The 26,419-nt window shown below is 46.9% G+C and overlaps 1 protein-coding gene and 1 non-coding gene across 3 annotated transcripts in view; both read left to right on the top strand.

The window, feature by feature from the left end:
- Positions 1-20,548, top strand: part of LOC132590752 (protein lin-7 homolog A) — a 104,092-nt gene extending 83,544 nt beyond the window's left edge. For both annotated transcript variants that reach the window (XM_060263664.1, XM_060263665.1), the window contains exons 5-6: positions 1,297-1,506; positions 17,228-20,548. In XM_060263664.1, coding sequence (XP_060119647.1) covers positions 1,297-1,506 — 210 coding nt within the window. In that variant the 3' untranslated portion in view covers positions 17,228-20,548. The remainder of the gene's footprint in view (positions 1-1,296; positions 1,507-17,227) is intronic.
- On the top strand, positions 1,779-1,845 carry TRNAS-GGA (transfer RNA serine (anticodon GGA)). The gene has a single exon. It is a non-coding gene; the product is annotated as a tRNA-Ser (tRNA).
- Positions 20,549-26,419: the final 5,871 nt, after the last annotated feature.

Below are 26,419 nucleotides of genomic sequence, written 5' to 3'. Positions count from 1 at the left end.
ACTGGTTCGGATGTCTTTTGACCACAGGTACATCTGAAGTACCTAGAATGTCTTCCAAAGTAAAGCACTTCAAAAGGCAGTGCTTAGGATCATAGCTGTATTTTAAAGTGATCTTCTGCACCTTTGCACGTCTTTGTTGGCAGCAAATCCCATTGAAGGCAGTGGAACTTACAGTCAAATACTGCTTTTGGAGTTCCTGTGCAAGGCTGATTTTATGTGTTATGTTTCATTTGTGATACAAGAATCCTGGATCTTTGGCACCCTGCTTTTATAGTAGGAGGGCATCATTTTAGCTCAGAAGTCTACGGCACTCCCTGATCATTTCCATGCTACTGGAATTGTGTTTTCTGTCTCAGTGTTACATTCAGTTCTATTGAGTTAAGTACCTAAAGGTTAAGAAAACATAAACATATAGGCTAAATAATACTGTCTGTGAATTTAAAAAAATAACAGATATTAACACATATATGAAAAACCATGAATTTATTATGCATTTGATTAATAACAGCTATTGGTCTCAGTTATCTTTGACAATCTATAATGACATCCAAACATGACAAATACTGACTTTGACCAAATGCATTTCAACCTAAATTGGTCTTCCCTAGTGCTCAAACCAATAACATTACAACATAGCTCCTGACATAATAGTATACCATTCATTAATCATAAACTGACCAAGATAAAAGCTTGAGTCCAGTGGCACCTGTAAGACCCCCAAAAAAGTTTTATTCTGGGTATAAGGTGACATGTGCAGAACTTTGTTCTGCTGCTTCTGACCAACATAACTACGCACCTGCATCTATGACCAAGATAAAGTCATTCTGATAATTACTGTCTATTCTCAAGGGATAGAATTTTAATCATTAACCTCATTCTTAATACTGGCACAGCCATGGTAAGGTACGCTTGTTCCTATAACAATGGTTTGATCAATTGTGTGCCTCTCTCACTTGGTCTGAAAAATTCTGTAAAGCCAGCAGCCAACACCACTATTCTTTATCTTGGCAAAAATGCATTTAGTCATAGTCAGTATTTGTCATTTTTTGATGCCGTTGTAGTTTGCCCATGATAATTAAGGCTTCTGTAAGGGCCAATGTCTGTTTTTCTTCAGTTTTTAATATGTTACTATCCGTTGATTTTTAAATTTAAAAATTCCCTCTTTCTCAGCCTATGAAGAGCTGCAGTCAGAGGGGGAGAAGGATCAAGAAAGTCTCCTAACCCAAAACCTCACAGCAGCTCAAGAGCTTCTTCCTGCTTGCAGTTTTAAACTTGCATTCCTGTTTTTGTGTCCAGAGTGTGGAAGGAGAACACCATGAAAAGGCTGTAGAGCTTCTGAAGGCTGCTAAGGACAGCGTCAAGCTGGTGGTACGCTACACCCCCAAAGTCTTAGAAGAAATGGAGGCTCGTTTTGAGAAACTGAGGACAGCACGACGCAGACAGCAGCAACAGTTGCTAATTCAGCAGCAACAGCAGCAAAATGCACAGCAAAATCATATGTCGTAGGTGAGAGTGTTCATTGGTCTTGCTTTGAGCCTGCCCTTTAAAAGGACATGGGCACATCAAGAGCATTTGGAATGCTCAGGGCTGCTTCATATGTTCTTAACAGCAGGGTGGTTACTGCCATTCCATGGGAGCTTCCCTGGTGGTTCCTGGTAACATCCTCATTTTATACCCACATAGTTGAGGGGAGGGTCCCTTTGTCAAGAATCATGCTAGTAAAGTACCTCCTAGTGCAGTGGACCCACAGTCTAGTAGATACAAGACATAAAAGGGACGGTGGCTCAGTGGTAGAGCATCTGCTTGGAAAGCAGAAGGTCCCAGGTTCAATCCCTGGCATCTCCAAAAAAGGGTCCAGGCAAATAGGTGTGAAAAACCTCAGCTTGAGACCCTGGAGAGCCGCTGCCAGTCTGAATAGACAATACTGACTTTGATGGACCAAGGGTCTGATTCAGTATAAGGCAGCTTCATATGTTCATAAAAGAAAGAAGGGTGAACAGTGAAATAATATCAACACATTTAGAGTTAAAATGTTTCATTCTGAAAATTATTTGTATACATATGCACCATTTTTCTCCCCAATAAGACCTCAGTATGACTTAACAACTTTGTTTTCTCTTCCTCCATGTTATCCATACAGCAATTCTGTAAAGGAGGTTAGGCTGAGAGAGAGTGTCTGGCCTAAGGTCACCAGCAAGCTTCCATGGCAGACTGAGATTTTGAATTTGGTTTTCATACATCCTAGTCTGACATTATAACCAATACAGCACACTGGCTCACTAAAAGAGATTGTGTGGAATGGCAACAGGTTTAACATTAATTTAAACAAGAGAGAATTAGGTAGTACAAGCAGGGACCCACAATACTCACATGAGGGGAATCCTAATACTTGCAGCTTCTGTCAAGCTATCTCACTGTTTCTATCTGTTTTCTTCCAATTCAGCCATGGCTGCTGTCATTCCTCGCCACACCTCACTCTGCTGCTGACATTCTTTGTCTGTTTCTTTCTCCTTTTTAGCTCTCTCTACTAGGGTGGCCAGACCGTCCCGGGCGCTTGGGAATGTCCCGGTTCTGGCCCCCTATTCCCGCCTCCCGGGCTGGCTATACCAGGACCATTTAGAGGTCCCGGTTTAGCCAGCCCCGGAGGCGGTGGGCCGCGGGCGCCGGCGGGGAAGGCGGCGAGTGAGGGAGGGAGCGCCCCTGCGCACGCGCAGGGATGCTCCCTCCCTCACTCGCCGCCTTCCCCGCCCGCGCGCGGGGCCCGGCGGCGGTGGCGGAGGCCTCTCCGCGGCCTCTGCTGGTCGCTGGAAGCCCTCCAGAGACTCTGAAGGGCCTCCAGCGACCAGCGGAGGCCGCGGAGAGGCCGCGGAGCAGCCGGCGCTGGTCCCGGGAGGCCTTCCAGAGACTCTGGAGGGCCTCCAGCGACCAGCGCCGACCAGCGAAAGCCTCTCCGCGGCCTCCGTTGGTCGCTGGAGGCCCTCCAGAGACCAGCAGAGGCCGCGGAGAGGCCGCAGAGCAGCCGGCGCTGGTCCCTGGAGGCCTCCAGAGGCCAGCGCCGGCAGTGGAGAGGCCCCCGCGGGTCCCTGGAGGGACTCCAGAGGCCCGCGGAGGCCGCGGAGAGGCCCCCGCGGGTCCCTGGAGGCCCTCCAGAGGCCAGTGCCGGCAGTGGAGAGGCCCCTGCGGGTCCCTGGAGGGCCTCCAGAGGCCCGCAGAGGCTGCGGAGAGGCCGCCGCTGGTCCCTGGAGGCCTCCGGAGGCCAGCGCCGGCAGTGGAGAGGCCCCCGCGGGTCCCTGGAGGGCCTCCAGAGGCCCGCGGAGGCCACGGAGAGGCCGCCGCTGGTCCCTGGAGGGCCTCCAGAGGCCAGCAAAGGCCGCGGAGAGGCCAGCGCTGGTCCCTGGAGGCCCTCCAGAGACCAGCGCCGGCCTCTCCGCCGCCTTCCCGGCCTCCGCAGCCGCCGCCAGCCCTGCCAGCAGCCCGGAGGAGAGGCCGCCACCGCCCTGGATCAAGGTAAGCCAAAAGCGGGGGGGGGGGCGGCTGGCGGAGGGGGGGCGGCTGGTCTTCCTTCTTTCCTTCCCTCCCTCCTTCCCTCCTTCCTTCCTTTCTTCCTTCCTTCTCTCCCTCCCTCCCTCCTCCCTTCCTTTCTTCCTTCCCTCCTTCCCTCCCTCCTCCCTCCCTTCCTTCCTTCCCTCCCTCCCTCCTCCCTCCCTTCCTTCCTTCCCTCCTTCCTTCCCTCCCTCCTTCCTTCCTTCCTTCCCTCCCTCCCTCCCTTCCCTCCCTCCTCCCTTCCTTCCTTCCCTCCCTCCTCCCTTCCTCCCTTCCTTCCTTCCCTCCCTCCCTTCCCTCCCTCCCTCCTCCCTTCCTTCCTTCCTCCCTTCCCTCCCTTCCCTCCCTCCTCCCTTCCTTCCTTTCTTCCTTCCCTCCCTCCCTTCCCTCCCTCCTCCCTTTCTTCCTTCCTTCCTTCCCTCCCTTCCTTCCCTCCCTCCCTCCCTCCCTTCCTTCTTTCCTTCCTTCCTTCCTTCCTTCCTTCCTTCCTTCCTTCCTTCCTTCCTTCCTTCCTTCCTTCCCTCCCTTCCCTCCCTCCTCCCTTCCTTCCCTCCCTCCTCCCTTCCTTCCTTCCTTCCCTCCCTCCCTTCCCTCCCTCCTCCCTCCCTTCCTTCCTTTCTTCCTTCCCTCCCTCCCTTCCCTCCCTCCTCCCTTCCTTCCTTCCTTCCCTCCCTTCCTTCCCTCCCTCCCTCCTCCCTTCCTGACTGAATGGGCCACTGGCCTGATCCAACAGGGCTTCTCTTATGTTCTTATGTGACACAGAGTGTTGGACTGGATGGGCCACTGGCCTGATCCAACAGGGCTTCTCTTATGTTCTTATGTGACACAGAGTGTTGGACTGGATGGGCCACTGGCCTGATCCAACAGGGCTTCTCTTATGTTCTTATGTGACGCAGAGTGTTGGACTGGATGGGCCACTGGCCTGATCCAACAGGGCTTCTCTTATGTTCTTATGTGACAATACTGACTTTGGTGGACCCAAGCACTGATTCAGTGTAAGGGAGCTTTGTGTTTGTGACTGGAGTGGACAATACTGACTTTGGTGGACCCAAGCACTGATTCAGTGTAAGGGAGCTTTGTGTTTGTGACTGGAGTAGACAATACTGACTTTGGTGGACCCAAGCACTGATTCAGTGTAAGGGAGCTTTGTGTTTGTGACTGGAGTAGACAATACTGACTTTGGTGGACCCAAGCACTGATTCAGTGTAAGGGAGCTTTGTGTTTGTGTCTTCTGGTGCAATTTTGTTCTCAGATCCTGTATTTACTTCATCAGTATATGGGATAAGGCACTTTCTCAACTGTGCTGCATAATGCAGCCTATTTATTTTGTCTTGTTTGCTCTGTTGGCTCTATCTGCGCCACCTTCATCACTTTCGGGGTGTGGATCCCCCAGTGGGGTGGTCTCGCGACTCCCTCCGCCGGCTGTTTCTGATAGCCCTGCGCCCCCTCTTTCATTTGATATGTGTCCCGTGCGGATGCCACCCTCCCGCCGGGAGATGCCGCAAAATGAGCCCCCTTGAGGCTTATGGCGGCAGGGCTCGGGGGAAGCGAGCTAGACTGCTGTTCTTTTGAGGGGTCATAGAGTGTTTCGAGCCCGTCCCTGTGGCATCGGTCCCATCATTGTGGGGCCCAGGGGGCCGGCGCAGCGGCACGCTGAAGCAGCCTGTCGGTCACTTCCGGGTTCCTGTCCTGCATCTTGACCTGTGTTATTAGTGACAGGCTGCTTCGGCGTGCCGCTGCGCCGGCCCCCTGGGTCCCACAACGATGGGACCGATGCCACAGGGACAGGCTCGAAACACTCTATAACCCCTCAAAAGAACAGCAGTCTAGCTCGCTTCCCCCGAGCCCTGCCGCCATAAGCCTCAAGGGGGCTCATTTTGCGGCATCTCCTGGCGGGAGGGTGGCACCCGCACGGGACACATATCAAATGAAAGAGGGGGCGCAGGGCTATCAGAAACAGCCAGCGGAGGGAGTCGGGAGACCACCCCACTGGGGGATCCACACCCCGAAAGTGATTAAGGTGGCACAGATAGAGCCAACAGAGCAAACAGGACAAAATAAATAGGCTGCATTATGCAGCACAGTTGAGAAAGTGCCTTATCCCATATACTGATGAAGTATATACAGGATTTGAGAACAAAATTGTTTCCGGCGGTGATATTTGGGGGATTTTTGGGGACGTCACAGGAAGTGCTGTGAAGTCACTTCCTGTTTCCGGCAGTGGCATTTGGGGGAAATGATGTCATTTGGGGGAAGTGATGTCACAGGAAGTAATGTCACTTCCCGTTTCCGGCAGGTGACGCGGGGAAATGATGTCACAGGAAGTGGTGTCACTTCCTGTTTCCGGCGGTGGCATGACGTCACTGGAAGTGACGTCACTTCCTGTTTCTGGCGGCGCGCGCGCTTCGCGCGCGCACACCCCTACCTCCCCCCCCAAAAAAGGTGTCCCTGGCTGGCCTTCAGACATTATGGTCACCCTACTCTCTACTGTCATCCTTCTCTCTGCTTCTGTCTCTTTCCATTTCAGCTATGCCATTGTCATTCCTTCTCTCTCTGTTTTTCTATCTCTCTTTTACCACTTCAGCAATCGCTACTGTCATACACACCCCTCCCTACTATCATTCTTTCTCTATTTTTTGTCTCTTTTTTCCCATTTCAACCATGGTGTAGAGCCCTGTTGAGCCCCTCTAGCACATCTCCCAGCTCTCTGCAAGGAGGCCAGTCTTGGGAACCTGCTAATAGGGCCCTTTAGAATTTTTTCCAAAGAGGATGGCAGAGCTCTGCTACCTTCCCCCACATAAGCTGCCACCAGACTGGGTATTTTTCCAGGGCCCACTCCACCCTGTTCCTTTTAGAAGGGTCAGTGATCTCTCAATTAACAGGGAGATATTTAAGGTATTCATACGCTCTCTTAGGAGCACTCTTTGGTAAGGCCGAAAGGCAACTGGTCCCTTCTGCAAGCCACGAACACCAACACCAGAACAAAAGTTCAAACAAGATTTATTCTGGGTAAGCATCCCACAATGCATAGTGTAAAGAAAATGAAAAATATTTTATAACTAACTAAATCACTTTGGCAACAAGCCAATTGTAGACAGTTAAAAGTCTAGAGCTTCACAGGGCAACAACCCTTCTGGGACTGTCCGGCAGAGTCTTCCAGGATTCCAAAACATTCACTTCAGTGGCCCTAAGGCCACACAAAACACCTACCTAAGCAAACAAGTTAGTAAGCAAGCAGGCAAGCAAGCATGCTCCACAAGGAAGAAAAATCTCCTTTAACCATCACAGAGAGCCACTAATTACTAGCCAAGGTCTAATGCTGTTCAGCTGGCTGTTATCACTGTTAAGTGTAAACAGAAGCTCCTGCATGGACTTAGGCAGACAAGCTAAAACATAAGTCCTGGCACTACACATGGCTTCTATCTTTCCCTCATACACACACACAGAGGGCCAGAGCCAGACTTTTTGGTGCCCTAGGTGATTCCCATCTAACCCCACTTGCCTCCCCCTTCACTGACAGCCCCCCGCCCTGACTTCCTGCCCTGCCGCCCAACTGCCCCACCATACAGACACATGCAAAGTGTCATTAAATCAAGAAATCCTTGCAAAGAAGCTAAAATAGTTGGCAAGTGCATATGTGTGTGTTGTTTGGGAGGGGGCTGCAAACTGGTTGCACTGATGTTTTCATTTGTACAAAACACACTTGTCTACAGTCACCTGCCCAGCAGGAAGTTGTGGCTCACACACACCCTTGGAGGGCTTGCCCATTACCCTTCCCAGCACCTCAGGAGACATCTGAAACAACCAGTTGGAAACTCCTCCACTGGAGTGAGAATTAATCATCCTCAGAGTTTGCTTTTAAGTAGCATATTTCCATGTGCTTCCTAGGTTCCATTCCTCTGAGAGGGCCAGATGGGCTTGGGGCCGGGAGGCATAACCTGCCAGATCTTCCTTGTTAACTTATGGGTTGGGGATCATTTCCGTGCAAGCGGGAGTCTTGCCAGCGTGCCACCTTATCTTTCCCTTTCTCTCCCTCCTTCCTTCCCTCCCTAGCTCTCTGGTCTAAAAAGACTCTCTGGAGCAAACAGCATTTCCCTTCTGGACCCCTGCCTGCAAATGGTTAATCCAGGTGACAGAGGGCAGGAGAGATGCAAAGGGCACTCCTGAAAAGCATCCCCCTAAAAAGTCCGGACCTTCCTCCCTTTGCTCTGTGGCTGGGGCTCTGCCTTCCATCACTGCCTTCCCTCAGCAGATGCAGATGCAGCTCACCCCCTCCTCCCCCTTCCTTCCCCCTGCCTCAGCCTCCCTTGCGCTCTCTGCATGCATGCACAGAGGCAAGTTTATGGGGAATAAAGAGGCTGGAGTCCATGGCAAGTACCTACTCCATACATATCGGCCTCCAGGCAGCTCTGCCTCTTTTGCTGGCCCCCTTCTCTCTCCCTCTCTCTTTCTGCCAGGGAGGGAGGGAGAGAGAGAGGAAAGCAGGGGAGGAAGGAAGGAAGGGAGGGAGGGGCGGCAAAATGGCCACTCACTGTGATGAGTGCATTAGAGCAGAGTGGCCAACGGTAGCTCTCCAGATGTTTTTTGCCTACAACTCCCATCAACCCCAGCCAGCATGGCCAATGGCTGGGGCTGATGGGAGTTGTAAGCAAAAAACATCTGGAGAGCTACCGTTGGCCACCCGTGCACTAGAGGGAAGAGATTGGAAAGGCAAAGCAGAGCGGTGGCCTGTGTGCACCTCTTGTTCCCGGTGTAATTTACAGACACATACACAAGATGGCAGGCTCCTTTGCATGAGCCCAATCCGAGGGCACCCCGGCCTGCTTCAGGTGATGTGTGCAGGGAGGTGGAGGGGGCACCGACCACCCCTGTGGCCGGGTAGTGCCCTAGGCAGCAGCCTACTTGGTAGCGCCAGCCCTTTGCTCGTACACACTCACACATACTCATTCTGATATTATCTCTATCTCTTTTTTCCAGTTCATTGCACCCATGCTGCCTGTCCTTCTCCCCCACAGACTTTTATCCTGCTTCCCTCCCCCCACCCATCCATCACATTCCAGAATTCATGAGGCAGTGGCTCCTCACCTCCTTGCCTGTCCAGTCCCCTCCCCATAAGTACTAATGGTTCTCTGGAAGTCTGCTATCTTCCTGGATTCTCCTACTGCCCTGCAGTGCTTCAGCTCTCACTGCAGATGGTGGGCACTCCCCCCCCATTCCAACATGTTCCACTATTGCCACCTTACTTGGGACTTCTCCATCCCACCTGTGTTCAGTGCAGCTGGTGGGTACTCCTCTATCCTGCTGCTGTTACTTCAGGACTTTTCCGCTTCCCCAGGCCTCTCCCAGCCTCCATTTCTCAGTCCCTGGAGACTGCTGCAACTGGTTGCTTCATCTTATCCAGCTGCCTTTTTTTCAGCTTGAGCTGCCTCCCACCACCTCCTCTAGTCCCAGCCACTTCTCAGCTATGGCATGGTACTGAAGTAGGCCCCACTCCTCTACCAGCACCCAAGGTTCCTTCCAACCCAACCATCTTTTTCTTCCAGCTGTTGTTAGGAGAAAATCATTCTTCTCCCCACCCCAACAGTGGTGCTGCAATTTTTAGGTTTTTTAGTACTCCTCCCCCCAGCCTTTTTTCTTACTTTCAGATTTTTCTGCAACCCTGGGGATTCCCCAGAGTGTGTGGGAAAGTCTTGCTTTAGTAGAAGTGGGTCTGATCCACAGAGTTAGCTATTCACAGATTTGGCTATTAGTATATAGATGTCAGCAGGCATAAGAAGGAGCAGTTTCTTGCCAGTTCATGCAGACCCACTTATGTGTTACTAGGAGTAAGGCCCATTGTGAAAAAAAAATACAACGGGCTATGAAGGAGGCTCTGGGAGAGTGAATGCCACCTTTGCTGTCTTCCCACCCACCTGAGTGAAGGCATTGACTCCCCCCCCCACCTCAAGGGGAGCTGATTTCTGCCATCTAGAAAGCAATTGTAAATCTGAGTGATCTCCAGAGATTCCTCAAGAGGAAATGGCATTGCACCTGTCTGAGGTCCTATCCCTCCTCAAACCCCACCCTGTCCAGGCCCCACCTGAAGTTAGCAACTCTATCTCCTTCCTTTTATCTGCCTGGCTGACTTCAGGTTTCCATCACCTTCCCCCTCCCTGCAGCCTCTACATAGGAATATGTCTTTCTTCACAGTGGGGGGAGGACCAAAGCAGTTTACATCATTCTCCTCTCCTTCCATGTGAAATGAACAACAACCCTGTGAAGAAGGTTAGGCTGGAAGTCTGTGACTGATCCAAAATCACTCAGTCAGCTTCCACAGCAAGAACTTGGGTATGGCAGATCCTGAAGTGATCTCCAGCCCTCACCTGGAGAGTGGCAACAGTGGTTCCCAGGAGGAAAAGCCTCTCCCTCAGAGGCTTGCAGTGATACCTTAGGAATTTCCCACCAACCTGAAAAGGTACTACTAAAGGCCTCTGGGTGAGTGCTCCCCCAGCCTTGCTGTCTTCCCCCCCACCCAAATGAAGGCATTATTTTCCCATACACACACACCTCAAGGGGAGGTGATCTCTGCCATCTGGAATTTCCTAACCTGGAGTTGGCAACCCTGTAGCCTCTACATGGGAAAAGGACAGTCTTTCTTCACAGTGGTGGGGATGCGGGGAACCAAGCACCTGGAGGTTTATTTTATTTATGTTATTTAATAGGCTTATATTCCGCCTTTTCCCATAGATGGGCTCAAGGCAGATCACAACATATAAAAATAACAAGAAAAACCTACATATCAAAGTTAAAACACCAATTTAAAATTAACAGTAAAAACAATAAATAAAACACACCACCGGTGGACAGGGTACAGCATATTAATAACCAGTTGTAGACCCACCTTATATGATGGTAATAACAATAGGATAGCACTGTAATAAGCATGATGTCACCACAAGGGAGGCCAAATGATGGAATAATAGGAAGCCCGCTGCCTCAATCATAGGCCCGGCGGAACAGCTCCGACGAAATGGCATGCCATACGAAATGGCAGTAATTCAGGTAGGGCCCGGATCTCCACAGGGAGCTGATTCCACCAGGCAGGGGCCAGGGCTGAAGAGGCCCTGGCCCTGGTTGAGGCAAGTCAGACGTCCTTAGGGCCAGAGGTGGTCAGGAGGTGTTGCATAGCCAATCGCAACAACCTCTGGGGTGTATATGGGGAAAGGCAGTCCCTCAGGTATGTTAGACCCAGACTGCGTAAGGCTTTAAATGTCAGTACCAAAACCTTGAAGCGGATCCGGTACTCAATAGGTACCCAGTGCAGTTGATACAGCACTGGCTGCATGCTTGTCCGTAAAGGATCAGCCACAACGATAAGCCTGTGTAGAGTGAATTACAGTAATTCGACCTGGAAGTGACCGTTGCATGGATCACAGTAGCTAAATCCTGGGGGGATAGGTAGGCCGCCAGCTGCCTGGCCTGCCAAAGGTGGTGAAAGGCAGATTGAGCAACTGCTGTGACCTGGGCCTCCATGGTAAGTGAGGCATCCAGTATCACTCCCAGACTCCTCACCTTCTGAACTGGCGCAAGAGATGCACTGTCCAGGGTTGGGAGTCGGAGGCCCAACTCTAGTCCCCCACAGTTCAGGTACAGAACCTCCGTCTTGGTTGGATTGAGTTTCAGCCGGCTTTGTTGCAACCATTCAGCCACGGCTTCCAAGGCCCCGGTCAAATGCTCCAGAGTGGTGTCTGAATGGCCGTCCATCAACAGATTGAGCTGGGTGTCATCCGCATATTGGTGACAGCCCAGCCCAAAACCTCAAGCAATCCGGGCAAGGAGGTGCATATAGATGTTAAAACATCATTGGTGAGAGAATAGCTCCTTGTGGTACACCTGGGAGGAAATGGCTAGTAGCATGAATCAGCTGACAGGCAGACCTGCTCCATTGGTGCCTGTAAGAGGCAGGAAGCCATTGCAAGCTTTCCTTTTGCTCCCTCTGTTTATCTGCTGGAGTTGAAGTGGCCCCTCCCTGCTGTGAATGAGCATTCCTTTTTTGTCAGTTGAAAAGATGTAGGAAGGTAGACAGAATGAAATAAAAAAAACTGAAAGGCAGAGATACACAGAAAGAATGAGAAAGAACAGAAGGTGAGGTAGAAAAAAGAGAGGAAGAAAGGAGTGAGAGAGAAAAATGAGAAGAAGGAAGGTAAACAGGGCCCTAAGGAGAGGCAGTAGTGATCAGTAAGCCCCCAGGAGAACCTTTCAGCAGAGAATTGTCTCCCTCAGAGGTCAGTGGCCATCTGATGGTGTTCTTGCCTGATGGGGCTGGCAGTGGGCGGGGGAGAACAGAATCAGCCAGTGGCAAGGCAGAGGAGGATTGCGAGTCAATCCTACAAGAACATGGGGAAGGCTGCAGTGGTAGCGGGAAGTGGCGACAGACAGAGTGTCAGCCAACAGTTGGTGCAGTACAGCCCCAGTGACTGCAACAAATCAGGATGCTGCGATTTGCCACTGCAACTTCAGTTTTATGACTAAAGGATAATAAACTATAATTTATCTGTGGTGATGAAATTCTGGCTTAGAGTGAATTCTGGGTGATGACATTCTGATTTAGAGTGATTTCTGAGTGTAGGTTGCCTATTAAAGAGGATGCCCACCTGGGGATTCCAGTGCTCTTGGGGAGGGGAAGGTATGACGGTGGGAGCAGACAGAATTATAAGGGAAGGAGACCAAGACAAAATAGTGCTCGGCCCCCTTCCAGTCTGCATCCCATCCCGACGGTGACAGGTAGAGGGGTCAAGTGGAATTGCTCCGTCATTGGTGTTATGTAATGCCAGGTCCATAAATAATAAGACCTCGATCCTTAGGGAGTTCCTGCTTGAGCAGGATATGGACCTGGCTTGCGTGACTGAGACCTGGATGCGAGATGGGGAGACTGTAGCTCTCTCCCAGATGACTCCCCTAGGATACTCGGTCTTTCACCAGTCACGGACTGGCGGGGGGAGGGATGGTGCTATTCATACGAGAGAATTACCCCTTCCGGGCTCTCCCGGCCCCAACGATCAATGGTATAGAATGTGCTGGTCTGGCGTGGGATGTGGGGGAGGGGTTGGCGATCTGGCTGGTGTACCATCTACCTAATACACCGGCCAGCGCCTTACTATCCCTGATGGAGGCCGTAACAGCCTGGGCATTGGAGTACCCAAGGTTTTTGATCCTGGGTGATTTCAGTGTCCATGCCGATGACGCGACCTCCAGTCAGGCGATGGACCTAGTGTCATCCATGGCGACACTGGTACTCTCCCAATTTGTTACAACACCCACTCACCAGGCAGGGCACATGTTAGATTGCGGCTGGGGTTTTGGTGGACGGTATTACTAACGAGACAGTGCCATGGTCACACCACTTTGCCCTCAAGACTTGTGTGGATGCTCCATCCTAAACCCGTTTGGACGGAGAGCCTATTTTGGCTTGCCCACTGAGTCTGATGGACCCTGAGCGGTTCCAAATGGCTCTGTGGGATCCCTGGCGATTCCCTTGATGATCTAGTTAAGTCTTGGCATGACCGACTATCCAGGGCCATCAACGAGATCACACCTCAATGACCTCTGCGCCATCATGTTAAGCTGACTCCGTGGTATACCCAGGAGCTGCGACAGCTGAAACAAGGGCTCGGACAGTTAGAGAGGCAATGGCGGTGTACTTGAGACGAAGTGACTAGAACATCTTATAGAGAGTTTATGAGGTACTATGAGATGGCAGTCAAAGCCACAAAGAAGAATTACTTTGCGGCCAAGGTTGCATCTACAAATTCGCGCCTGGCACAATTGTTTAGGATAATTAGGAATCTTACAACACTGCCTCAAGACAGACCACATGCTAGGGAATTAGAGATTTGCTGTAAGGCTTTTGCAAAAATTTTTGCAGATAAAATCACGTCACTCCGCTACGACCTTCCCACCACATTGGATACAGTACAAGAGCTCGAGGCTCCGTGCCTGTCTTCTGGCTTAGTTCTGGATCACTTCGACATACTTAGCTTGGGGGAAGTTGATGGAATCCTCTCTACTGTATGCCCAACAACTTGCGATTTGGACCCATGTCCCTCGTGGCTAATTAAATCTTGCCAGAGGGAACTTAGATGTCCTATACGGCACATTGTAAATAGATCCCTGTCAGAGGGGCGTTTTCCAACACCTCTTAAAGAGGCAGTGGTCCGCCCTCTCTTGAAAAAGATTACATCAGATCCGGCCGAATTGACACATTATCGGCCGGTCTCAAATTTACCATTTTTGGGTGAAATCATTGAGAGGGCAGTAGCGTTACAGTTGCAGAGTTTTCTGGATGACGCTTCCATCTTAGATCCTCACCAGTCTGGCTTTCACCCGGGTCATGGGACGGAGACAGTGCTGGTCGTCTTGGTGGATGACCTCCAGAGGCATCTGGATCAAGGCGGCGTGGCAGTGCTGATGTTGTTGGATCTCTCGGCTGCATTCGATACGGTTGACCATCGGTTACTGATCCGCTGCTTCGCCAATGTAGGGATTCGGGGGTTGGCCTAACAATGGCTTTCCTCCTTCCTTGATGGTCGGGGACAAAGGGTGGCAATTGGGGGAGAGTTGTCCCAGAGGCACTCACTAGATTGTGGGGTGCCACAAGGGGCAGTGCTCTCTCCGATGTTATTTAACATCTACATGCGTCCCCTTGCCCAGATTGCCCGGAGGTATGGGCTTGGGTGTCATCAATATGCAGATGACACCCAGCTCTATCTACTAATGGATGGTCGGCCTGACTGTCCCAAAAAATCTGGACTTGGTGCTGCAAGCTGTCGCAGGTGAGCTCAGGTTGAGTAGGTTGAAGCTGAATCCAATGAAGACGGAGGTCCTTTGCCTAGGTCGTGGCGGTCTGGGAAGGGAAATCCCTCTTCCAGTTTTTGACGGTGTGCCATTGAAAGTGGCGCACAAGGTCACGAGCTTGGGGGTTCTACTGGAGCTTTCCTTGTCAATGGAGGCCCAGATAGCAGCCACTGCTAAATCTGCTTTTTTCCACCTTAGGTGGGCGAGGCAGTTGGCTCCCTTCCTAGAGCGTGATGACTTGGCAACAGTGATACATGCAATGGTCACCTTAAGATTGGATTACTGTAATGCCCTCTACATGGGGCTGCCCTTGTGCCGAACCCGGAAATTGCAGCTAGTGCAGAATGCGGCAGCCAGGCTGTTACTAGGGCTCCAGAAGTGGAAGCACATACAGCCGGGGCTGCACGAACTGCACTGGCTGCCAATTGTATACCGGATTCATTACAAAGTGCTGGTCATTACCTTTAAAGTCCTATATGGCCGAAGACCTGCCTACTTTAGGAACCGTCTCTTCCCATATGTGCCCCAGAGAGTGCTGAGATCAGGTGCACAAAATCTTTTGACAATCCCCGGGCCAAAGGAGGCCAAATTGAAGAGTACAAGAGAAAGGGCCTTTTCGATCACAGCTCCTCACTGGTGGAACCAACTACCGGGTGAAGTGCGGGCCCTGCGGAGTCTTGTTCAATTCCGTAGGGCCTGCAAGACTACCCTTTTCCAACTGGCCTTCTCTTAATGTGGATTTTACATACGGCCATCATAAATTACAAGAGGAGAACATCTAGAACATAGCACCTGTAAATGTTAGTTTTTAACTTTGATTGCTTTAATTACAATGGTTTTAAATAGCAACCATTATGAATTCTATATTGTATTGATATAACACTTTATATTGCAATTATGTGTCTATTGTATGTTGTGAGCTGCGCTGAGCCTGCTGTGGCGGGGAGGGCAGGATATAAATTAAATATTATTATTATTATTAATCAATGAACAGGGATTCTAAACCATGGTTTGTACATGGTTTATTAACAATGGCTAAATTCAGACATCACAATAAACTGTGGTCTACTGTGTATGTCTGGAGGACTAAGCAAAGTCTGTAGAACAGAACATGGTATAAATATGTCACAGTTTATTTTGATGTCTGGATGCTGCTAAGTGCAGCAGGCATAAACATTTGTCAAGGGGCATGGTTGACTGGGAAAGTATTTGCTTTGGATGTGGAAGAACCCAGATTCAGTCCCAGGCATCTCCATTTAAAATGACCAAGGAATAGGTGATGTGAAGACCTTGATCAAAAATCTCAGCGAGCCACTGCCAGTCTGTATAATATGGCATGTAAAAGGATCTGTATAATATGGCATGTAAAAGGAAGATACAAATGATCCTAAGGGACCATACACATCTGGGCCATTTGCTTTTTGAGATCTTACCGTCAGGTAGACGATATAGAGTGTTGAAGGCTAGGACAAACAGATTTCAGGACAGTTTCTATCCAAGTGCTGTGGTTAGGTTAAATGCAGGGTTATGAAGGATTATCTGTTTTAGATGTATTTAATGGTTTTAATGGTTTTATGAATGTTTAATGGTTTTATGAATGTTTATTTAATGGTTTAAATGGTTTTAATGGTTTTATGAATGTTTATCCGTTTTAGATGTATTTAAATGGTTTTAATGGTTTAAATGGTTTAATGGTTTTAGATGTATTTAAATGGTTTATGAATATGTGTGTTTGATGTGTTGGTATGTTTGTGGAAGAGCACCTCATTTCGTTGCTCTCTTTTTGTTGAGAACAATGACAATAAATTCATCTATCTATCTATCAGTCAAAGTATACAACACTGACCTTGATAGAGCAATGGTCAGTATAAGGCAGCTTTGTGCATCATTACTTGCTTGTCCACTTAGGTTTAGGAAAATATTCACAGCTGCCATTTCTGTCCCTGGATTGTTTTTATATGAACCTGTTACATAGCTTCAGTTTATGCTTTGCTGTATTCATCAGAAAATCAGAACTGTACATTGATAATGTTGTTTGCTGAGACCAGCAAGCTGGTTCATTCTTTCAGCTGTCTGGCATGGCAATAGTTTCCTTCCCAAACAGTTTTCCCCTTCAATTTAATTTCAGAAACTAAGCCAAGCCTTATTGATTGCACTGCTTATTTGCATGGCTCTGCTTATGATTCATATCCTCCCTCCAGTTCTGCAGGCTCAAATCTAATTACTGGGGCTATAGATTCTAAATCATAGTTTGCCATGATAGGCAGTCCTTGCAGACTCTTGTTTGATGTCTGACAAGCTGGTAATATTTTGTGCAATACAATTGCGCTGTCAGCCCCAAGTGAAGTTTTTGAACTCTGTATCTTATTTGAAATTCAAGAATATTGGTGACTTGGTCACATTTAAATAGTTCCACTGATTTCAGTAAGAGTTGCCTTGATTTCTCTGTGTATGGAACAATAGGTTGTCACCATGGCAGCTAACCCAGCACCCTCCAGTTGGTGTATAAGGGCAGACCTATACAGCTTTCTTACACTTGCCAGGAACAAAACAAAAGCACTGACAATTGGCTCCAGGTCCTTCATGAATGGCTCTAGGACTATGAATGGCCTTATTTTAGTAACTGCTCCTGTTACACACAAAATTATCACCCAAGCCCCTCTGGCAAACTGGGGGGCATCTGGCGGGGAGAGAAGAAAGTAAATGTAAAAGGGAAAGGATGCAGTCCTATAGATATTTAGAAGTTTAACTCTGTGGGACTTCCCTTCTAAATAAACATGCATAGGAAATCATGGTGCCAATTCCTTAACATTCCTTGCTGTGCCTGAAACTTTATTTTGTTTTGCTATAGATTATTCTCCAGAAAGAAATTCTAAAGATCAAGAATTCAGCAACTTCACAGCAAAGCTGTGCTTCATATTCCAACATAGAGTGAAGCAGCAGTAGCACCGGCAATACCACAATTGCACTCACCAGCAAACTGTGAATTACTGCCATAAGAATTGTTTGACATGCCAACACCACAATAGACTCTCTCTATGAGGCTTTTCAGTATACTGAAGTCTTAGGATAAAAAAGGGTTGTTTGACCCTGATCCTGTTGTATGGTAAGATTTTTCAAAATTTAAGAAGTTGTTTTGAAAAGAAACACAAATGAAACCAAGTATTCATGGTTTCTGAATGAATGAATGAATGTATGGTCCAGTTCTGCACTCCTGATAATAGTACTTCAATGGAATTTGTCGAACAGATATAAGACAGGCCAGTGCCAAGAAGAAGACTGTCCAGTGTTTGTCAGCCCCAGTACAGCTCTAGATATGCTACAGAAGGGGGGTGTATGTGATTAATTACATTAGAATGTAGATAGGGATGTGCATTCAATTATGCATCCTCTATGAAAACAACACAGTGTGGATCAACAGCATCCCTGTAATTTCTGATCCAGGTAGTGATAGGTATGCGGATGTCTCCTTTTGTGTGCAGATCTTCTGGCATTAACTGGATTGAGGCCTGTGTGTGTGTGCGTGTGCATAATAAGGTAAAGCAAAATTGCATCATTAAATGTCGCCACATGAAATTCCCTCATACATTCTACATACGTATTTGCATCTCATTGTTGTAGAGCTGTATATGAAATCCCATTTATAAGAATTCTCCCATTTTTCCCCTTTAAAGTTGTTAATAGATTTATAGAGCATTCCATTTGTAGAAGCATTTGGCTTTTTACTCTTGATGTATCCCTATAGTCTATTTATCAGGTTGGATTCTATCTTTTGTTAGTAGTAAGATATGAGGACCCTAGAACTGTATTTTTAAATATAGATATTGCTAGTATATCTACTATAGCTATTATCCAGAAATCTATAACTGAGTATACAGTATATTTATAAGATACAAATATATATATAAATATTGTCAGAATGTACTTGTTCCAGAAGTAGGATATATCCTTACTATATTGCAAATGTTGTGGAGATAATGTTAATGACAGAAACTTTGAGGAGGAGAGTAGATATAATCAAGTATCTCAGCATTTCTCTATTTTTCAAATATATTCTTTATTTCATAGTTTTTTCCGAGATTGACTGGACCAAGTCACTTATCTAACTTTGTTCTCAAAGGAGAGGCAGTCCTCCCTAAGAAACCACCTCTGATTGGTAGGGCAGTGTTAGTTTCCCTGAAGCTTTACATCTAATGTCTGATTTACATCATCAGAGAAGTGGAGGCAGTCACCCTTCCATTAACCCCTTTATCAGGAAGTCCCTCACCCTGCTCCAAGGAATATTCCATAGTTCAGTTTAATTGTCATTTGTCGTTGTTGTTTTTTTTTGGGGGGGGGGGGGTGGGGTTTACAAATACCTTTAGAAGCCAATTTTGAACTGGAAAGTTGAACATAACTAATTATGAGTCCTGCATTAGTAGACTGGACTGCAGACACCTTTTTCAGTGTTTCTCAGTGACTCTGAAAACAAAAAACTAGCACAATTGCTTGTTATAGTAGATTTCTTTACTTGCAGGGCATTTCTAGACATGTGAGAGCATTAAAAATCAGATCTGCTAAGTGTAGTTATACCCCACTCAACCAGCACAGGATTCTGACACCTAATTCTTCTACAGTGCAGATCAGTGTTCTCATTCTGTGGCCATGAATAGTTAAGGAAGGGCTATTGCATTATTCTGCCATTTATGAAATCAGTCCAAATTGTTGAAACTGAACTAGTGGCAACTGTCCTAGGTCAAAGCACTGATACCCAATGTTCTGCAACTAAAAATGCAATTGATTTAACATGTGACTTTTATACATACAAAACAAGTACTTTATCACCAAGAACTGGGAGTATAAAATGATGTCTCAACCAATGTTCCCTCTAAGCTGCAGGGTCTTGTGAGCAAAAATTCTACTTTGTGACCTACTGGCATTAAAGTTGTGAGTTACTGCATAAATTATTGTGCTTTGAGGTCATACTTCCTGAGCTAAGACAAAAATGTGTGAGCTGGAGGCTAAAAATCTGTGAGTTAGCTCATGCTAACTCAGCTTAGAGGGAACACTGGTCTCAACACTGGCTGTCATCAGAAGAATCAGTAGTAGAATGTGTACACTGCCATCCAAACCACTTAACAGTTTGATCCAACCAACTTTTCTACAGCTGAAAAAAGAAGGAAAAGACCCCTTTGACCAACCTCCCAAAACTATGCCAAGGATCATGGGACCTAGCTGGACAAAAGCCATGTAGGCTGGAGGCTGTACTTAGGAAGAGAATTGGCCTAGACTGAGTGAAAAATCTGGATGGATCCAATCCATGATCTGTAAATTCAAAATAAATCAAACTGAAATGTCAATTGAAATCTATATGCCCATTACTTGAGAAGCATTAGATATTAATAGTTATGTTGAATGACTGGTTAGAAAAATGTTATTTTCCTTAGTGAAATAATTTCTAACATTGTTTAATAGAATCTTAGTGGCTATCAGATCTACTTTTATAACCATCAGCCAGAATTCAGCAGACTCACATGCAGGGGGGCTCATCTCTCAAAGGAAGGCAGGGAATGATGTGCACATTTATTGTTTTACAAATCATTTCTAAGAGATGCATTCAGAGCCAAGTAATGTTCACACCCCTTTAGTTCATAAGACATGATGTTTTGGGTCATGGCTTTATGAAAATTAGAAGGAAAAAACCACAATTATGTGGAATTGTATTATAGAATTGCTTCAAAATGGCTAAAACTAAGACAATGGAGTTATAACCCTATGTTATACAACTTTAAGTATGGAATTCTATGTTTTGCTATTAGTTTTAGTTTACTCTACTTACCGACTGTGATGTGTCTTATGAAATATCTAACTTTTAAATGATATTGTTTTAAGGGTCTATGTAAGTATTGAGTGTATTTCATACACACTGTTGTTACTTTTTACACAATCTGTATTATGTTATAACCATACAATCTCAGTTATAGCAAATGCCCTGTAAAAAGATTTCATGTATTAAGCATAATGTGATAACATCTGCATTTCAGATCACCAAAATAAATCAGAAAATAAAAAATTTCAATAAAATGGACATTGCACAAAGTAGATTATATAAGTAAAATGTGAGTCATGTTTAAATATGGAGTATTGGCAATATTATTTGGATTGTGTAATTTAATAAATTTTAAACGTATAATTTGTCTTTGTATACCAGTTACTCTTAAAATATATACCCCACAATACGTTTGGGCAAATCCTTCATTTTAGGAACTTTGGCAACCCTTCATATAGTACAAATACCAAAACTTTAAATATCCTTTTTAAAACTAAACTTGCATAAACATTCTGAAACTGAGCATCTAGTTGCATAAACATTCTGAAACGGAGCATTGCTAAGATCCAATACGTTACTTATTGGATCAGATGAGACTTATCCAGATGCTTCTAACACACTTGGCATTTTCCAGGAAGCAGCCATGCTGGCTGGGGTTGATGGGAGTTGTAGGCAAAAAACATCTGGAGAGCTACCGTTGGCCACCCCTGCCGTAGGCAGCCCATGGAGATCAGAATGTGACTTCTCCTTGCTATCAGATTGGCTGAGACCTACTGCCTCCAAAATTGGGCATGCTGCAACTCTGTCCAATAACAAAGGCATTAAGCTTGAAATACTGTCTCTCTGAATGAGCACCCCTACAGCTGAGTAGTCCTGACAGACAGGCTTCAGTTTTGCACATTTCTGTATTTGTGATGCATAAGATTTCTCTGATGCTGGTTAGACAAGTAGCATGATACAAAATTAAGCATCAAGTGCAGCATTACTTCACTAAAAGATGGCTTGACAATACAGAGAGATTATGTTGAGTCTACCTGATTTCTTCTAGCTCAGTTGGTGACTCAGAAATTAATCCAATAAGTTTCAAAATGAATCCCTCCTGAGCAACTTCAAGCAAAGAGACCTGTTTGATCTAGGGGGAAAAAAACTTTTTCGGTCTTTTACATTCTATAATAAGTAAGGGTTGTGTCTCTGAATTCATGAGTCTAAACTTCTATCACAACTGCACCAGGGATACAGTAAGCATAATATAGCATTTAGGCTTACACATAGTTTTGTAAGATTTGCTGGATGGAACTGGCACATAAAAGGGCACTTTAATGTCTTCTGTAAGTACTGTTTTCATCTGAATGGTAGAATGCTGGAAATACTCAATATTTCCAACTTTTTCAAATAAGACTGTGTGGCGTATTGGTTAGAATGTTGAACTAGGACCTGAGAGACTCAAGATTGAATCCCCAGGTTTCTGGGTGACCTTCAGCCAGAGACATATTCTTAACTTACCCTACCTCACTGGGTTGTTGTGATGATAAAATGAAAGAAAGGACAATGATGTAAGCCATTTTGAGTTTCCACTAAAGAGAAAAACTGAGTATAACTGAAGTAAAATAAAAAATACTAAATATGTAAAGGATCAAATTCAGAACTTCTATTTTTTTACTTTTGAGGAATAACAAGAGAGTCCAGACATCCCCTTGGTTTACTAAGGGACTGCAGACAATTAAAAGAAAAGGGAGATGGCTAGAGGGACACTGGAGAAATACTCATGAGGAGTCTGACAAGACATGGGATAAAGTAAACCTCCTTTTAAAGCTTACCCTGTGGTAGTGATGGTAAAGAAACAATACTTCTTTGCCCCCAATACATCTGCATAGAGTAGGCTTGTGGAGATGTGGGATGATATGGAGTGTTTGTCAACCTGGTGCTCAACACTTCGTGGATAAAATTTCTTGCATCCATACCTGTTTGGACTCTGCATTAGCAGAGATAGGATCAGATGGTGCCAGGGTACCAGCTTGTCCCATTGTATGGGATACCTTTCAGCCTCTGCTAATGCTGAATCTACACCTTTTTTTTTTGGAATTTTACAGAACTCTGGCTCGCACACTTACTAGGTGGAAAGCTAAGAACAGAAAGCTCCTTGCAGAAAGAAGGGAGGCTTGCTTGTGCAAGGGTGTCAGGAGCAAACAATTTCCTGCTACAAGGGTTATTTTTGCTCTTATCTAGCTGGACTTTTACTTTTAAAAATTCACATTGGAGTTCTTAATTTCTGAATCTTGTTACTGGTTAAGACTAGTGATGTCTAAGGTTTTTCTTCTGCCAATGTGCCTTTTTCTTCCTTGGGGGATTTGGAAAATTTGTTGTTGAACTCCGGTAGGGTTGCCAGGTTTGGGGATTTGGGATGAAGGCCTGAAGGACAGGGACTCCAGCAGTATAAAGGCCATAGAGTTCCCCCCTCCAAACACTCATTTTCCTACAGAGGAACTGGACTCTGTGGCCCAGAGGTTTGCTGTAATTTCAGGAGATCTCCAGGTCTTGTCTGGAGATGGGCATCCCTTAAATTGTAGTCTAAATTACTCTTTTTTTCTTTTATTTGACTCTGAGTTAGAAGTATTATCCTTAGTGTCATTCTCTGCTGGGGGATGTTTCTGAGGCAAAATTGGGATGTAGAGGTTTAAGGGAAGCTCTTGTGTCCTGAATTGGGGGCCTGATGGAGATGCCTGTGCATTCCCATCACAAAAGCTATACATCTGAAGTTATCCTGCTGTCTTTAATGTCTGTGAGTGCTTTTAACAGGACAGTCAGGGACTGGTGGTCAAACTTTACCATGTCTGCTTCTGACTCCTTGAGCTGCATCCAGACATGCCAGCAGAAATCACTCTGGCCTCTGGGTGGTCCCAAACCAGAGTGTGTCTGCCCTGTCACAGCCTCCCAGCAATCACTGGGGATTGGAGTGAGGTCGATCCTTCTTCCTGTTGTTTTAAAGAATCCATACTCCCGGGGGGGGGGGGGATTGTAGCAGGAATTCCTTTGATATTGGGCCATGCACCCCTGATGTAGCCAGTCCTCCAAGAGCTTACAGTAGGCCCTGTAATAAAAGCCCTGTAAGCTCTTGGAGGATTGGCTACATCAGGGGTCTGTGGCCCAATATGCAAAGGAGTTCCTACTACAAAAAAAGCCCTGCATACTTCCTGTGGGTTCTCTCCCTTTTTGACAAGCCATTTCTCCAGCTTATCAAGGTTGGGATCCTGTTGGATCATGGTGTTGATTATTCTCTCTTGTTACTGGTTTTATTTGCTCTTGGTTATGGTGTGCCAAGGGTATTTTGCCCACACCAGGGCAGCTTAGTTACCGAGTTGCAAAAGGAGCACAGCAGAGGAATCCCCCCCAGCTACTGTGTTGGAGCCTTGACTTTGAGGAGAGAATTAACAACCACATTTCAGTGTGTTACTTCAAAAGTAAGTTGAACTGCCAGTCTACCTTGTTTTCCTCCAAAGGGAACAACCCTTGGGGATTTAAAAGAAGGACCATAGCACCTTCCCAGGCACATACCTTTGGTTACAATGTGTGTGTGTGTGTGAGAAATGGGAATGATCCCTATGTGTGTCTGCATATGTAGTGATTCCTATTCGAGCTCTAACCAAGAACACCAATCCAAATAGACCTAATAATGCGGGAGTGGATTCCCAGCACTTTGCTTGGATCAGCCCAGGCCCATAGCTACGGGGGGTGGGGGGCTGCCCCCAACTTCTGTGTGGGGCCCCCCAACTCAAGACCTTGAACCCATAGCCTTCATTCTCTGTCACTGCTGTGGCTTCTGCCACAGCCTCCTCCCTCAACCATGATTCAAATCATGCTGGGGGGGGGGGGGCAGGAGCAACTCTGCCTCCTTGTGCCTTTTTAAGGTCCCACCAATCAGCTGGTTGGTGAGGCCTTTAAATCATACTGGGGGGTCAGCAGCTGCTACTGCTGTTCCTCTAGTGCATTTGAAGCTCCCAGGCTGTTGGGGGGTGAGCAGCAGACCAAGGGCTCTGCACTGAGGGTTAGGTGAGCCTGAGCTTTGCAACCTCTCCATGGAATCCTGGGTGGTGGTTGGGGGGTTGGGGTGAAGGGAAAGAGAGCCCTCCTTGGCTTGGATGGTGTAGTCCAAGCCAAAATTTGGCTGCTTGTTTTCCCCCCTTCTGTTTAAGTCTCCCAACTTCTATGACTACCCAGTACAGGGGATGCAGATACACAGAAACTGAGGGGGAGAGAGTGAGCAGAAAACAAGGCAACACTAGCTTGGGTATCCCAAGTGGAAGGCTGGCAGAGTGGTGAGGAAACAAAACTGGGGGCCCGGGGGGGAGGCGGGCCTGAGCCTTGCAACCCTCCCAATGGAACCCCAGGTGGTGGTTGTGAGGTGAGGGGGAGCTCTCCTTGGCCCAAGTGCTAAAGTCCAAGCCAAAGTTTGGCTGCCCATTTTGGCAGTGTCACTGCTGATGGGGAGGCTAGGCTCCAAGGAGGAGAAACCAATTCTGGGAAGGAAGCAGCAGCAAGTCCATTGTCCCCTGGAAATGGGCAAGGAGGACCTGTTTCAAAGAGGGCCCCTTTAGAATTTATTTGGGGAGAGCAGGATATGACACACAGATTGGAGGCTGGGCCCTGCTGGGGGCTGGTAAAGATGTGACTTCTGGTGCCCAGCAGCTGCACTAACCCACCCATAGCACCCAGGGCCAAGACAAGCTGTACAACCCTTTCCTGAGCAGCAAGGCCAAAGTCCTGCCCAGTCTGGGGAAAGAAAAAGGGAAGGGAACAAGAGCGGTTGCAAATAATGGGAGTGGCTACCAGGGAAATCCACTGGTCCTGGATAGGGAGAGCGACTGAGGTGGGCCCTTTAAATGGCACAGGAAGACTGGTGGCTGCTTCCGCCAGCGTACCATGTGACTTGATGTGGGGGCACGTGGTCCTCAAGCCGTGGCAGGGAGGGAAGGGGGACATAGGATTTTTAGTAGGAGGGAGCTTTTTAAAAATTCAGGTCCCCCCCCAAAATTTTTTTTTTAAAGCCCTCCACCTAAAAAATCCTGGCTATGCCCCTGGATCAGCTAAGTGCAGCTAGCCAGTCAAACTGAAGAAGATGAAAGGAGGGAGAAAAACCACCCACAAAGAGAGTTGCATGCTCACACAAGTCCTGATCAGAGTTTCCTCTATAAAACATTCCCTTACAACAGCACTCCTGGAGGCATGTGTGCACATTCATGTGTCCAGACATGCAGGGTGTGCCCACATCCCTCCACCAGATTAATTGGTTACCTGAATCATCTTTCAGTTTGGATGGGGAGATTAGCTATGAGACAAAGTTGGCAAAAGAGATATAACAGGCAGGATCTTTACACCAGTATATACTAAAGTCAATTTCAAGAAGAAAAACTTAAAATAATTCGGACAAAGTAAAAGAGAATGGTTTTATTGAAAGATAAATGTAAAATAAACGATTGAATAACACACATACAAATAAAGCTATACAGAAACGGAGGAGATTAGAGACATAAAAGAGGAGTTTGGGGGTAATATTCACCATTCAGATGTGCAGAAGTCCATGAAAGATCATGAACGTCCAGCATATCACAAACAAAGGGGACCCAAATTCATAATTTTGGAGTGAGACTGTGTAGGCATCCTTAAAGTAACACACAGGTCTGTGGTTGGGCAGCTATTTTAATATGTTTGGGGAAGGTATCCTGGTGATGGCACCCTGGTGGGATGTATCTGTGTATAAGATAGGCAGCTGACACCATCTATTTTGATACTTCAAAAGGTACTATGCTTTACTTTGATAACCCAGGAAGAGCATCGTAAACCTGTTTTCCAGAGGGGATAACCAGAGATGTTTACACTACAAAAGGAGAGAGATCATGAAAGGACAGAGATAAATGCGTCACAGAAGAATGTTACTAGAGGACACACACACTTCAGAGAGATAAAAGGCACTTCCAAAGGGAAGAAGATGCCGGGACTTTGCTGATCCTAATACGTACCTTAAGAAGGGAGGGAGAAGGCAGATCACACCCAGGCAATGCAGATGCTGTTTCTCCATATTGTCCTGGAGGTTTCAGACTGCCTTATGTATGTATCACTTTCAGGATTTTACCACAGACAAAGAGGTGCCTTAGGATGTCCCAAAGGTGAGAGTGCCTGTGAATACAGGTGTGCCGGGCTTCCTTTAAACGTATGACATATCAGGGGCAGTGTTCCCTC

Source organism: Heteronotia binoei, unplaced genomic scaffold (genome assembly GCF_032191835.1).
Source record: "Heteronotia binoei isolate CCM8104 ecotype False Entrance Well unplaced genomic scaffold, APGP_CSIRO_Hbin_v1 ptg000648l, whole genome shotgun sequence".
NCBI lineage: Eukaryota > Metazoa > Chordata > Lepidosauria > Squamata > Gekkonidae > Heteronotia > Heteronotia binoei.
This window is presented reverse-complemented; position numbering and strand designations above follow the sequence as displayed.